The 15,370-nt window shown below is 39.5% G+C and overlaps 2 protein-coding genes across 2 annotated transcripts in view; one reads left to right on the top strand and one right to left on the bottom strand.

Moving 5' to 3' along the window:
- The first annotated feature begins 1,985 nt into the window (after positions 1-1,985).
- Positions 1,986-5,447, top strand: mrpl33 (mitochondrial ribosomal protein L33). Its single transcript, XM_084914462.1, has 4 exons — positions 1,986-2,107; positions 2,625-2,643; positions 4,221-4,327; positions 5,080-5,447. Exons 1-4 carry the CDS (start codon positions 2,086-2,088, stop codon positions 5,127-5,129), a joined length of 198 nt encoding a protein of 65 aa, XP_084770588.1. The 5' UTR covers positions 1,986-2,085; the 3' UTR covers positions 5,130-5,447.
- rbks (ribokinase) overlaps positions 5,173-15,370 on the bottom strand; it is a 55,810-nt gene continuing 45,612 nt past the window's right edge. The window contains exon 9 of the mRNA XM_084914461.1: positions 5,173-5,748. Coding sequence (XP_084770587.1) covers positions 5,569-5,748 — 180 coding nt within the window. The 3' untranslated portion in view covers positions 5,173-5,568. The remainder of the gene's footprint in view (positions 5,749-15,370) is intronic.

The following is a 15,370-nucleotide window of genomic DNA, read 5'->3' on the forward strand; positions in this document are numbered from 1 at the left end:
CCAGTAAAAGTTGAAGCACTGATCCAACTTCTTTACTCAAGTAAAAGTAAAAAGTACAGGCTCTGAGATATACTCAAAGTAAGAAAATAAAAAGCAGCTCTTTGAAGGACGTTTCTATTGTTGTGCAAAGCTAACTGAATCTTGTGCTATATTAACATAATAATAAAATAATATCAGTAGAAACTTTAGTATAACAGTTTTGTAATTCAGCTTGAATCTGAAGAAAAAGAAGCAAAATAAATTGATATATTTTCTATTTCCAAAACTGTAGAGGGTGACTTTGCCTCTAAACAAAAAAATGTGTACAGTCAGGAATTCATTAGGTGGGGGAACCCTAAAATTGCTCAGTGTGGGGAAAAGACTCATAATTCACAATAATTTCTATTGAGAGCTCCATTGGGTTTTCTTAATGTACAGGCTGTGATCAGTTGCTCTTTGTACATGTACACAAATGAATTCAACAGCATGTCAGTAGTTCTGGCTGATTTCAGTTCTCTACACTGACAGCACACTGTTTATAGTAGCCTGTATAACGTTGGTATGAAGGTGGAATTAGGTCAGTAAGCATCATCAGCTAAAATTCTAATGAATCTCTGCTACACTTCATGTAACCTGACCATGAAACCGCAGCCAATGTGCACCAGTCACACACTGTTCTTTAATTTAAACCCATCACACTACAACAAACTAACCTGTTTAACTTCCATTAACATGCAGAGGATTTTCATGCAACCTTTAAATAACAGTTAGTCTACCTCAGTTTGTTTAGCAGCATGTTTCACAATATGAAAAAAAAATAACAGTGTCACATGTACAGACCCAATATCTCATTTAAAAACACAAGGACTTACATGTACATTTCCAGTTTATCAGATCCCACTGAGCAGTCCTAACCTTTCAATCTAACCTCTCTTCTTCCTCTGCTGTCCTGTCTTTCTTATCTTTCTCCATCTCTGAGTGATAAAAGCTGAGCTGATAAAACGCTGCATTTGATATGACCTGCCACTTAAAAAAAATGTTACTCCCTTTAAGCTCGCTCCTCCAGCATAAAAAAACAAAACAGCGTCCCACTTTTAACCCCTGACTTTTGCACACGTTATCTCTTTTTATGCGAGAACAGGACTGCCTTTCATGTCTTTCTGTTTAGGCTCAAATCGGTTTGATGTTTGAAGGCTCGCAATGATAAAATAATAACTTGACCCAAATGCGTTAAAGCAAAAGTAACGAGGCTGTTTTGAAAATGTCGAAAGTACAGATATTTGTTTAGAAATGTAGGGTGTAAAGGTAATAAGTAGTCAGAAAACAATACTTAAGTACTGATACATAAAAATTGTAGTTAAGTACAGTAACAGAGTATTTACACTTCGTTTCTTCCCACCTCTGACTTTAAAACAGTAAAAAGGAAAATTCTAGTTTTGGGAAAACACATTATTGCCATAATAGGTTTGTTAAATTTTAAACAATGAATAGAAATAAAACAATTAAATTAAATAGGAACATTTGAGCTCAGCACTTTACATTGTTTTATTTAATTTACCCACAAGTAGATAAATTTATATCAGATTTAAATTAGTTAAGACGAATTTTAAACTACTCATTATACCAGAATAAACATGATATGTCAGATTTTTGTCCATTTCTGATCATCTGTATCAACTTTATCCTTTGAATTATTATCAGTTTATTACCTGTGGCAAACGTTTTTAAGGGAGATTTATGACAGCAAATTAGGAGAATTATATGTTAAATGAATAAACTATCATTATCTAGAGAAATCCTGAGTTTCTTGGATTGAAGTTTCTTAAGACTTAAAACACACATTGCATAACCTCAGATAATATTAAAAATTGTTGTTTCAAATGTACATTTTGATCTTGGATGTTTTTCTCTCTGGTATATATAATAATTAAAAAACACACACGTATGAAAAGAGCACCAGCCTACAGTTCGTTTTTAGTGGAATACGCTTTTAAGGCGACCCGGAAGTGTTTCTATTTACACCGGATATAGAGCTTGTCAATGTGACCTGCTTTTACTCGCACACAGTTATGTTTTAATAGACGAGATTAGATAAATACTTAGAAAATGTTTCTCACCACAGTAAACTGTAAGTATTTTATTCTCTTAAATATTGTCTTCAAACAGCACGACGCATGCGTACCTAGAGCTCTCCCAATACGCTGTTGTGGGGTTAGCTGATGCTAAAACGTGAGCTGCTCTTAAAATATACGTCTGTTCATGTGGGCAGTCATTGTGAAATATTTTATAATAAATTTATTTCACACGTTTCAGTGGTTTTGTGTTTTAGAGAGATAGATTTAGCTTCTGGATAGTACAGCAGTATATGTTCCGTGTCCATTGACTGGACTTTGTAAGTGTGGAAATCTCAGAAAGCACCTGTGCTACTCGAGAGGTAGTTTTTCTTTTCATTTAGATGTGTAGGAGAGTCTTTGAGTTTTCAGCAGATACTTGCACACAACCTTAACAGCTTTAAGGACTTTCTGGGGCTGGTGTTGGCGAGCTGTTAGCAAGTTTCCACTAAAATCCCGTTGCTCTGAGTGCTGCTGAACGATATCTGTTGGATTCACATGCATAAGATTCTTTCTTTTCTTTTCTTTTTACAGTGGCGAAGGCAAAATCCAAGTAAGTGCACTGGCTGATTCGTTGAAAGTCTAGTCAATAGGCCTCGTTCACACATGAAGCATAAGGCTGTGCGTAAACCGTGCATACTGAGGATTTAAGCGTAAATTTCTGTTTCATTAAAATAATCTTAACTGAATTTGCACTTTGGAGTACAGATGTACCTTTCCTTCAGGTCATGGAAACGAACACGTGATGAAAGCCGGGCTGTCTTAGAGCATTTAAACAAACATCTTTACACTTAATACTATTACTTATCCACATGTTGGATCCCATTCCTAATGCAACTCTAACCGTTTGTCCAAGTCGAGGTCAGGCAGGAGTCTCGTGGGATGTAATGTTTGTAGACTGCATTGTAATCTTTACTGGGAGTAGAAAGAAGATGGAAGAGCGTCTGGACAGGTGGAGGTATGCTCTGGAGAAAAGAGGAATGAAAGTCAGTAGAAGACAGAACACGTGTAACAGTGAAACTACAAGGAGCAGAGGTAGTGACGGTGGATGAGTTTAAATACCTGGGCTCAGCCATCCTAAGCAATGGACAGTGCACAAGAGAGCTGTAGAAGAGAGTGCAGGCAGGGTGTAGTGTCAGGGATAATTTCTTATATATAATTTTTTTTTAGCCACAGGGACCGGAAAGTTTACAAGATGACAGGTTTGATGTATGGTTTGGAGACAGTGGCACTAATGAACAAAATAGAAGGCTGAGCAGGAGGTGGCATTTTTTAAGATGGGAGTGGCCATGATGGACAAGATTAGACATGAGTACATCAGAGAAACGGCTCAAGTTAAGCGGTTTGAAGACAAGGTTAAAGAAGCAAGCCTGAGATGGTTTGAATGGGCAGAGGAAAGATGGCAAATACACTGGATAAAGTATGGAGTTGCCAGGCAGGAAGAAAAGGAGGATTACTACAGAGAAGATTCATAGATGTAATAATGGAGGACATGCAGAGGGTTTGTGTGACAGACGAGGATGTTAGAGATAGAGGCAGATAATACAGTGTGACAAACCCTAAAGGGAGCAACCAAAAGAAGAAGAGCACTACTAATATGAATTGTTATCATTATTACTTATTTCATTTTGGTCATTAGTTACAGGTTTCCAGAATAAGATAAGCAAAAAGTTTCTCAGAATTGAATAACGAACTGTAAGGAATTCAGGGTTTGACGTAAGCACAGGGCCGGTATAACTGTACGTCAGGCAAGTTGCCTCTCCAGGTGCTGACTTTGTTTCCACCTGTCACAGCAAACTGGCTAAAGCCACCCTCACTGAAGAATATTTTTCTCTTGAAGTAAGTTTTGTCATTTTAAAGAAAGCATGTGATATTTCTGAAGCAAAGAGTCTATTATTGTGTGACTATTAAGGTGGTTTCCTCCTGTGACTAACCCTTTCTACTTCAGTTGTGCCGATTGCAGGTAGTGCACAAAAACCTGACGGGTTAGAATAATCCAGTGCACAAATCCAACGCTAATTTTGTGCAGAGGTTAAGAACATTTCTGCACGTGCACCCGTGAATGAGGCCTGTTGTTAGTGTTTCATGTTGAAATGGCAGTCACCTCTCTGTGTGTTGCTCACCTGTCAGGACCATCCTGGTGCAGATGGTGAGTGCTGCAGGGACCGGATACTTCTTCAACACAAAGAGAAACCGACTCCGAGACAAACTGGTGCTGCGCAAACACGATCCATTTGGTAAGAGCCGTGTGAGGACAACTATGACACACAAATACTCATTAAAGCAAAATCCATGTAACCCAGGATATCTTTTCCTTATCTGGCTTCACTTATTCAAGCGGCAGCAAGCAGGCTAAGCAGTCACATGAAGGTGTTGGCACTTTAATAAATCACTACTTGAAAAGTGAACCCAGGGTTTCCCAGTCTACCTTTGAACACACAACAGTATATGATTGTTTTTCTTTTAACTTGGAAACTATTTGTATTTAAACATGAAGTGTGATCAAAACGTTCTTCCCAAAGTGAAAAGCCGTACCTGATTCTAAATTTGGCAAACCTCCAGTTCAAGATTATCTTCTCGGGCATATCCAGAAAGCTTCAATCGTTGCTGCTATTTTTAGAGATGTCCTTGGCTGTCCTGTTCTGACCATTTTCACTGCGAGTTTCATCATGACCTCACTGTGGTCGCAACTGGTATGAGAGCTGGTGCTCACAATTTTGACACACTGGAGGTGATACAAACAAAAGAACAGGGGGACAATATAATGTGACTTCTGCTGAGTGATCCAAACAGTCCAAGCGTAACACCTGGAATAATGACCTGGAATAGATTAGTCCAATTTAAAATCAGCTAAGGATTCAAATTTATGGTGGACCTGTTTTCAGAACGTGTTGGTCACGCCTTCTGTTCACCCCAGTGGAAAATAAACAAAACCCATATTTGGAGTGACCCTTGACTTCCACCTACTTTCTGCTTTTTGTCTTTTCAGTGAACAAGCACGTCCTGTTTTTTGAGAAGAGGAAGATCAGATCGATTTAACCGCAGCACACCGACACACACAGATGGACAAAATGAACTTGCAGAGGTTTAAAGGCATCGTTTTTATTGCCGGGGATGGTACAGCGGGTTAATCTGGTTGACGTGTTTATCAGAGGATTTCTTCCTGGATGGATAAAAGTGGAACTCCCAGGCTTGAACAAAAGAGACTTGAAACCAGAAAAGTGATGTTATGTAAGGGGACCACCGCTGCCATGATCTGAAGCTGTTCATAGGTTCAAAATAATTATTTAATCGTGTGAATGTACTTTGTGAAACATTTGTTGTGGTTATTTCAAATAAAATAATCTCAATGATTAACTTATCTTTAATGGTAATCAATTTTAAGATATCTTCAGCAGCAAATTTTCATAAGAACATTTAGTGTTGAGTCTCTCTCTGACCCCATTCAGATGTGGTCCCTTAACATCAGGGTCTACTGCTACTCCTGGAAGTATTCATTTGGGAGGTCCCGTCTGTACGGAAAAGACGTCTGCGTGCCAATTTCCCGCACGCTCACCCCTGCCACCAGATTGGCTCTGCGGGCCATCTCCTCCAGAGGCATGTGTGGGTGGTTGGCCGTGTAAAATGCCAGTGCTCCAATGAAGCTATCACCAGCACCCTGAGAAGAAATAAAACAACAATGCATGGTTAAGGGGACCTTATTTTCAAACAGGTGGCAGTTAAATACAGACAAAATTTTAAGTAATGGGGTCAGAGTATGTGGAGCCAGGTTTAGACAGTTTTTTCTCTTGGCTCAATATTTTACATAGTGACATTTATGAGGGGCAGCCAATCAGAAGAAGGATTGCTCAAGGCAGCATGGAAGAGAGCTAAAACAGGTCATTTCACGCAGAGGATGAACTGAGCTGCACTGTAGCTCAGTATTACATTTGAATATTTTGAACTCTGAATCATGCAAAGCTACTGCAATTGAGTCCAGTATTAAAAAACTGGAATCTAAAAATTAATAAAATCCCTCTACAATCTATATGGCACAATATACCAAATAAATTATGCAATTTCAATCCCTTTTATTTCATTTGTTATGCAACCTGGCTAAATGATAAAATACTGGCATCTCGGGCAGATTTCTTTTTGGGGAAAAAATTTGGGTTTTTCATCAGATTTCATAACCACAGATTTGTCGCGTACACTCTGGGGCTCCACCCCTCATATCTAAATGTATTAACCTGAACTCTTTTCATTTAAAAGTGTATATACTCATTTTTGGTTCCCTTTTGGTCTGAGCTACTTTTTTTTTTTTTTTTTTTTTATTAGTATAAGCTGTGGATTTTTACCATCTATCATCACTACTTACTTTTTTCTGCAATTTATCCATCGCTGTTAACAATTTAACCTCCTTAGAAATTACTTTTAGCAGTACTACTAATGGCATTTCAGGCTATTTACAGGCCCATAAAAAGGGCCTTAAAAGGTAATAGATTGACTTTTAAAGGTTCAAATTACATCACAGCATTGGTTTACAGTTTTAAGATTTGCATTAAGTTACTGAACAACTACAGCTTTGTCTAAAAAAGAATTCTTAAAAAGGGAATAATCACCCACAGTATTCATGTTAACTGGCAATATTCAGTAAATATTCTGGTATGAAATTATGCTGACACTGGCTTGTGTAAGATAGAGAAAAATATTATATTATTTAATCGAAGAAACATGTTACCTGTCACTTTGTGTTAAGTTGTCCCAAATTATCTGAATGTTTGTTACCAAAGAGCCAGACTTTATGAGAAACTTTCAAAGTTTTTGTTTGGACATTGGCTGCTTTTACTCAAATTCTGTGAATTCCTCGTCATTTTCCGAAGAATGAATATATATTTAAAAAGCCACTTAATAGATCTATGAATCATTCAAACAGGAAAAAGGCTCCTAATTCAAGGGATGAATCACTGTTGTGTCTACGCACAACTGACAATTTAACAAAAAAAAACTTATTTTAAATTGTATCTTTAGTCACTTAATTACAACTTGTAACAAAAACACATAATTTGTTCCCATGTCTTTAGTTGAATCTACAAAAAAGGCCAAACAATAAAAATAACTGGGCTCTTAGTTAAAAACATGGCATATATTTGCATGGTGTGTCCGGACTAGACAAGTGGAGGACAAAAGCAGTAGCATGCATAAAAAAATTATATCTACAACAGATGAACAGTTAAGCTATATCCTTGAAAAGAAATCTAGCAAAGACCTTCAGATGATCTGTCAATGGAAATATTCATAAGGAAGTGAAATGGGAAGAAAACAGTGGACTGAAAATCAGAGGGATCAGGTCTTATGAATTGTATTTCTGTGTATTTTTGCACATGCATCATTCTCAGTGTCAGATTTCCAATTTCCCAGGCAAAATATTAAGAAATGAGCCTAGCTCAAGACTTTTGCACAGTACCATATTCTTACATCCAGCTGACAGTTTATCAGTTATTAACTGTCTTAATCACTTACTTGTGACAGCTTAATATTTCACTACTTTTATCTTTTAGTCCATTAAACAGTGGCTGATTCTTTACAGAAATATTTTATCTATTTATCCATACTTACCCCTAACTGAACCTTTATAATTGTAGCCTGACTTTAACAGGGAATTGCAGCTTTTTATTATCTACTAAGTATTTTAATTTTTGAAACACATTTTAGTTTTTCACTTCTACTGCTTATTCTTCTGTTTTTTAGCACACATTATTATTATTATATATTAGTTGTGTTAATCTTTCCAAGGTCCCCCAACTACTACTGAAGTAACCTTTTGGAGTAGCTGTAACCCTGGACTATTGTCCCAGTCAACAATTCCTGAAAACATGCAAGCTGGAGGGGAAAAAGTCAATTTAAAATACTTGGATTTTTTTTCAAATATTTTTCCTAAAATGCTTCTTTCTGGTTTTGTTTTAATAATTTTTTAATTATTATTTTTTTTTAGAGAGAACATGAAACACTTAAAAGACGAGGGGAAGCTTCATGTCTAAATTCACTAAGTTGCCAACAGTAGGGGGTGCTGTGGCATTTTCCAGCTGTTTGACTTGTACTGCTGCCTGCAACTAGTTTGAAATGACTTACTGGTTTGCCCTGTGTGAAAGTGTGTCTGTCGACTCTAACAAAACATCAGCATTAAGGGCTTTAATCGGTTTCACATAAAACCAGCAAAGTCATAAATCTGGCACTCGTGAAATGCCTAAAATGTGATGTGACTGTTTCCCAGCATCCTTTGAGGATGTTAAGTGTTTTATCATCTGATCAAATGACTACAGAAAGAAAAGCCAGCTTTCACTAATTGTTTTAAAAAGTCAGCTGAGTAACACGCGGCTGCCTCCTAACCTAACTGCCAGCAGCTCTGGTTTTTGGTTATTACCAGGAGCACATAAATCAAACCCTCATCTATTGATAAAGAAGGAATGTGCTGTGTACGCCCTGGAGGGGTGGTTTGCTGGGACGGGATGTCTAGAAGGGGTTTGTGTGTATGTGTGGGGGGGCTCACTGATGGGAAAAAGCACACTGGTATGTGGCGACATGCTCATGTTTAACCACAAATGGCCCCCCGACGCTGGTTCACACAAGCCCGCTCCATTACTCATCACATCGGCGCTCAAAAGACTTCATTGCACTCTCTACTGAGCATCTCTGTGAGCCTCCCCTGCTCATCCTCCGACTGCAAAGTAACGCTTTTGTCAAAGTGATGATTCAGTGGCATGGCGCAAAAACAAAAACCCCCAGCAACCCCCGAAATAACACTTCTGATTTGACCGTTACTGCACCTCTCCCTCCAGGCTTTTGCCTCTGGTGTGACTCTTGGACGGCAGAGATGCTGGAAAGAGTGAGATCAGAGATGAAACATTTCACAGGCCTGCTGGATTTCCATGTTTAAACCCTTGGCGTGTTTATGTCTCCTGTCTGGTAGCTGGGCTGGGTTACAGTGAAGCCTGCGTTTGGAACTGAAGCTTTGGTGGAGCGGCCCCACTGGTTTGACTCTGGCCCGTCTTCCAGTTAACATGTTGGGGTTGAGATGACTTTTGAGTGGGGATTGATGGTAGCAGCCAAAAGATTATGTGATAGAAACTGGAAGATTTCAGTCTTCACAGTCACAACAATAGATGATTATTTTTTAACCACAGGATGCTTCACATGATGACATCCCAGTAATCCCTGCAAACACAGCCACCTCTGTCTTGTCACACTACAAAGAGGTGCGGCTGGAACAGGTTTTAGATGAGCCAAATTCTTTATGAATGAAAAAAAAGCCTTTAAATGCATTCCTTGACAGACAAAAGTGACGTAAAGTGGACCTATTTCTTTTTTCCTGATTGTTCCAAGTGTTACAAAGGACAATAGACCCACAGACTCCCATGTTAAAATGAGAAATGATACTTACAGCCTGGGATGAAATCTGATTTAGTCTCTTATTATAACACATGTACAAAAAGTGGGAAAAAGAAAAGATTTTAGGGCAGCTTAAAGCCAGGGGGTGTGGCAGCTTGTTTGACAGGCTTTAGAGTAGGGTTTGACAAACCCATTAAATGTGTCACGTATATATACACCACATATAAAATCCAACTTTTATCTACAGTTCAAATTACATATATATCCCATATATATCCTACCATTTTAAAGGTAGAAAACAGGCTTTTTATCTGTTACTGCAGTTTCCAACAAAGGAATAACCTCGGCAACCAAAAACTGCAGTTCCGCCAATGGCCACCTGAGGCTGACTCTAAAAGCGAGTCCAACCCACAGACTCCTGTTAAAACGCTCATCTTTACAGCAACAGTGAACATGAATGCAGCCTGGTGCACAAAATTACTTTAGTAGATAAAGCTCTTTTTATGTGGGAAGTTGGCTGTATGGGGCTGAATTTACTTATAATAATTTAGATTTTGTTAGGGCTTAAAGTCAGAGGTGTCGATACAGGCACCTGTCTGCTGGTTGGAGGCACTAATTGAAGGCACTGACACAGAGTGTTGAACTGATTTAATGCCTTTTTGGAGCATCTTTATTTGAATTATCTGACTAATATCACTTCCTGTGTAGTATAAACAGTCTTAAGAAGTTTTTGCTTCATTTTGGGTGAGTAAAATTGTACGATACTGTAGTATTTTATTAGTCTACGCATTGAAATACACTGAAGTGTTGCTTGCCTGGTTTTCAATATCCTGCACTTTGAACCTAACAAGCTCCTTGCCACAGAACACTCAACACTCCTTTTCACAGTAAAGTCAGCCATTCTGACCTGTGACTGAGAAGCTGGCTGTTTAACAGTAGGAGGGATTCATAACGACATGGCCAGAATTACTGGTACCCCTCCAATTTAGAAAGAAAAACACAACTTTCTCTGGTGACAGTGATCATGGTCCACCATTCTGAATGATCCAGAGCTTACATTTTATTTGAAAAAAGGCAACAAATGAAAAGGGCACATGACGTATTTGTAGCATTAATTCAATGAGCAATCCAGCCTCAAAAGCCTGAGGCTTTAAAAAGTAGCTGTGCATGCTTTAAATAACGTCTACGATTCCACTGCACATTTTCAATTTGGTTGCAAGAAAAGAAATGTATAAACTCAAAAGTTTATATGTTTAGCTGAAGTGAAAAACCTCCATGTGTTTATCTTAATGCACTAATAGTGCGTATTGCATTTTGCATTGCAGGATATCTTAATATATTTATAAAAGGAAGCATTTTGAGGGAAACTGAGCGTGTCGAGAGACTGAACAAAAAAATTTAATTTGTAGGCTTTAATTCAGTGATTAAATCAGTTAATAGAATAGTTAAATGATGAGGCAATAAAACTTCACTTTTCCGGTCCAAACTTCAGCTCACTTGCTTGCCCAACCTTTCTGTGTCTTACTAACATCTCTGTCCCTGAGACTGGCATGTGACGCTACTGGATCAGGCGAATGAAGCTCAACAAGTTTGACAAGCACTCCCCCCTTCAGCTTCGCTGCCACTGCCCTCGACACACTTTGGTGAAGGTTAGATCTGGAGGCCCGTCAATCAAGTGACACAAGCGCTCGTCGTGGATGAGCTGTGATGTTCTCGCTGCTCGGCCCCCTGCCCGCTGTGCCTTGACCTCCACGCCATTCCTCTGCCTGTTCTCCGCTGATACTCACACTGAAGTTAGAAATCAGGGTGGCAGACACGTCTGTAAGAAGCTCACCAAATTAAAAAAGTGGAACTTCTCTATTGTTGTTTTTGTGGGGAGCCAGCGTGATGTAAATATATATAACTTTACAATGGGTCAATGGAAAATGGGAAATAGAAAAGGAAGTAAATGAAGTTGCGTGAGGATCAAATCCTCAAAATAAAAGAATAAACTGACAGATAAATGGAAACAGTGACACCTCACAGTAAATAACGGTCGGCACTTTTCAATTCATGTTATTTTTCCAGCAATTTTGAGCCTTCATGGCTTCATACAGGAGATAATCACATTACATTTTCAGCGCTGAGAAATACAACAATTATTTTGACCCAGAAGGAGTTATTACTGCAAGATAAGCCTAGTGTCAAACTGCAGGTAAAAAGGAGACCCTTCAAATGCTGCAACTTGTGATGACCAGACACCTATCCCACAATAAAGTATTCTCCGGTGGAGACAGATAAAACATCCAAGACTACTATTATGACATATATATATATATATATATATATATGTCATAATAGTTATGCTCAAAAGCATGACATTGGGACACTTGGACTGAGCTCAAATATATTTAAAAAGCACTGAAAAGCTCATGTGTATCTAAAAAGAAGGCCCGTAACTAGGCTTTATTAAATATACTGAAGCTATTATATAGAAAGAACAACAGTATTGACCCTTTTTGTTGTGGCTGTAGTGTGACTTGGTGGTCTACTGTCTGATTAGTAACTGTCATTTAGTTGCTTAGATAGTTTATTAGTAACCACAACGGATTACACTTACCTTTATTTTATAACTTTAGTAGCTCTATTATAAATCCACTGAAAGCTTTCTGTTTCCTGCAAAAGTACTTTTATCTGATTGGCTGTCAGTGATAAAACTGAGAAATTACCTTGTTTTGACGCTTCATGCAGCATGAAGTACAAATGGTGCGTGTGTGTGTGTGTACTCGAGGAAAACACAGAGAAGAACAGCTGAATAGCTGCTAACTGCCACGGCTGCACAGACAAACAAAAGAGAGCATACAGAAACACAACAGTGTCCATCAACGAAAAATCCAAAGACAACAGCAGCGCCCACACGCTCTGATTGACAAGTGATCTTTGTCTAGTGAAGAGCGGCAGTGAATGCAAAAAACCAAAACACAAAACAAAAAAGAGAGCCTATAGAAAATGTAGATTTTACAGAGCCTGTCGTCTTATAGTCCACTGCACCCACTGACTGTTCGAGAATCTGCACCGAGCAACAGTATTTCTCACCCAGAGGCCCTATGACAGATGGAGTTATTTGCAGTTAACTCCTGAAACCTACAGCTTTTGTCAATGAAAGGCACCCTGGGGAGAGCTAAGACTGGCTGAGGGGCAGTGATGACTCACAGAGGCTTCCACGCCCGGAAGCTTCCAGTAAGACTCGCAGATCAAAAGCATGCTTAATTGGACCAGTTAGGGCCCCCTTGCATCTTTGATCCATCCGCAGCGTTTTGTCTTAGTCTTCAATCGACCTTTTGTGTGTTTAACACTTATCGACATGACTGAGCGTTTGCGGAGGTCTGGGCTAACATCTGGGTAGCCAAACAGCAGCTGGTGAAGCACGTGCACTCCATTAAAACATGGTGATGTGGCAGTTTTTTTGCGTTGTGTCACAGTGACCGGGAGTTTGCAGGGTCGAGGAATGCAGCGAAGAGAAGAGGAGGAGGTATTCTCTTACCTCGCCCTTCCAGGAAGGAATCGTGCAATTGCTCCCGGAGAAGACTGGGAATAATTTGAGTGTCCAGACCCACTGTACTGCTGTAATGTCTGGTTTAGACAGGACTGTCTACCTCTCACCCTACACAGTGGACCTCCCGGAACAGTGGAAACTGAGGCCACCCAAGTCCTGCTGGAGCTCAATGTGCCTGTGTGTGTGTGTGTGTATGTGTGTGTGTGTGTGTGTGTGTGTGTGTGTGTGTGTGTGTGTGTGTGTGTGTGTGTGTGTGTTTATATGTGTGCATTAGATCTCATCTTACTGTCCACACAAAACAGCCAAGGCTCTGATCTCAGCAAGGGGAAGCCTGTACTCAATTTCAGACAAAAGGGGGCACGGATGGATGAAGGATGAAGAAACAGGATGGGGGAGACCCGCAGTAGATGAGTGTGTTTGCTTTGTTATTCATCCAGATTCACGGCCCTGACTCATCCCGTAGTGCTCTTCAGACAGCTGCACGAGGAGATGCTGATGAAATATTTACAAGCTACGCGATTTAGCAGTTGCATTAGCACTTCGTTAACCAAACTCAATCAATCAATCTGACATAATCCAGCTGGGACAAGTTGGAATAAAGACAAAGATAGCGGTTTGGTACCGGTTCACGGCACCTGCGGCGCCTAGCTGAACAGTAGCTAAAATAGCGAGAAACCGCAAGTGACTCAGTTTGTTGGTAGCGTAGCTGAAAACTTGCAATCTGCAACAAAACTTCCCACTTGGAAGGCAATCTTTCTACAACATCTCTGTCACTACTGCTAGAAAGGGAGAAAGAGAGTGAAAAAAATCAAAGCAGTAACAACAGCCGATGTAATCATAACTAAGAGGCCTGTGTTACCAGAAGAGGCTCAGAAGAATAATGGTCTCAAAAACAACCTGTTGTTTTTTCCCTCTCGCCAGTAAAAACAAGAAGAGTCTTACTGGAAGAGGGATTATGATGTCCAAAAGAGTTAAACACAACACAATTTATGGGCCCATCAAAGAGCAGGAGGGGTGTGTGTGTGCGTGTGTGTGTGTGTGTGTGTGTGTGTGTGAGAGAGAATGGGGGGGAGGCGTGCAGCAGGCCCAACCACAGCTTTCTGCTGACTGATGCAAGCTCAGGAGGTGAGTCATGGATGAAGAGGAGGGCTGGTGTGTAAGTGCTCCTGAGGGCTATTGGGGAGAGCGAAGGTTGTGAATAACAGGAGCTGTGTACTCAAAAAATGTGGGGACAAGCAGGAGGTCACAGCCCGTACACACATGAAAGCGAGAGCTGTGTTTGTGAAATACCAAAAAGTGACCCTAGGATGACAAGTGAAGCCTCTTCGCAGCCTTTAATCCTCACTTTCACAATATCTGATTTGGCATTCATGTAAAGCTCAAATCACATGCTTGTTACAGCTTTTTTAACTGTACTGGTTGGAAACTGTGGCACAGTAAAAGTCCCCAGGGGGAAGTGTTGTGTAAGAGAACCCATTACACACAAACAATTAAACCTCTCCAGGTTCGATTAAAGCAAAGAGGTGATTAACACCACTGAGTGATGACGTATTTGGTCGGTAGAACACATTCACCACAAAACCCCCAGCGGCAGGAAATGCAAACATCGGCCCCAGGCTCGTGTGACGAAAACAAGCCGCAGAGGCCGGTGTGAAATGACTCAAGCAGCACTCGGCATCCTTTAAAGATTGAAATCAGTTAGAGGAAACAGCCAGTGGTCACCACATCCTCCGGTTATCTTAAACTGCTCTGGTTGAGTAAGAGAGCATCTGTAAGTTTGATGGAGGTTAGACAAGCAGGACTTCACTCACTGATGATGCATGTGCAGAAGAAAGTGTGAGGAACTTCTGGGGTGTTTTTTTCCCTCTCTTATTGATGTACATTACATGATATTCCTTACTGTTAGAAGTGGGCTTGATTGCATACTTTTCCATTTGACATATTTTCTTTTGTTAATATGGAAAGAGCCTCTTGAGAACAAACTCTACTTCTGAAATAAAGAATATATCCGGAAAAACACAGCTGAACAGCTGAGGTTAGTGAGGTAGGTAGTGGTAGTGATCTGAGGTAGTGATCAGTACAACATAAAAGTAAATAGCATATTTTAAAGGATACCATGTATATAAAAGCAAATATTATGTATTTTTGTTTGTTTCCATACTTCTGTATGGTGTTATTTCCCCTAATAATTTTATTTATAATTTTTGCAAGCTATTTTAACCATTTGGAAGCTTGTTTCTGCCACACACAAAAAAATTGCCACGTTATCTTGAAAATTTTAACTTACTCACAGAGCATCTTCAAATTTCAAATGACTTCTATGTACGCTGAAATTGTTCCATTATAATAAAATAACAATCAAAATGTATTCTAATTT

The sequence above is a fragment of the Perissodus microlepis genome, chromosome 19, assembly GCF_051167445.1.
Source record: "Perissodus microlepis isolate ML-2025 ecotype Zambia chromosome 19, ASM5116744v1, whole genome shotgun sequence".
NCBI lineage: Eukaryota > Metazoa > Chordata > Actinopteri > Cichliformes > Cichlidae > Perissodus > Perissodus microlepis.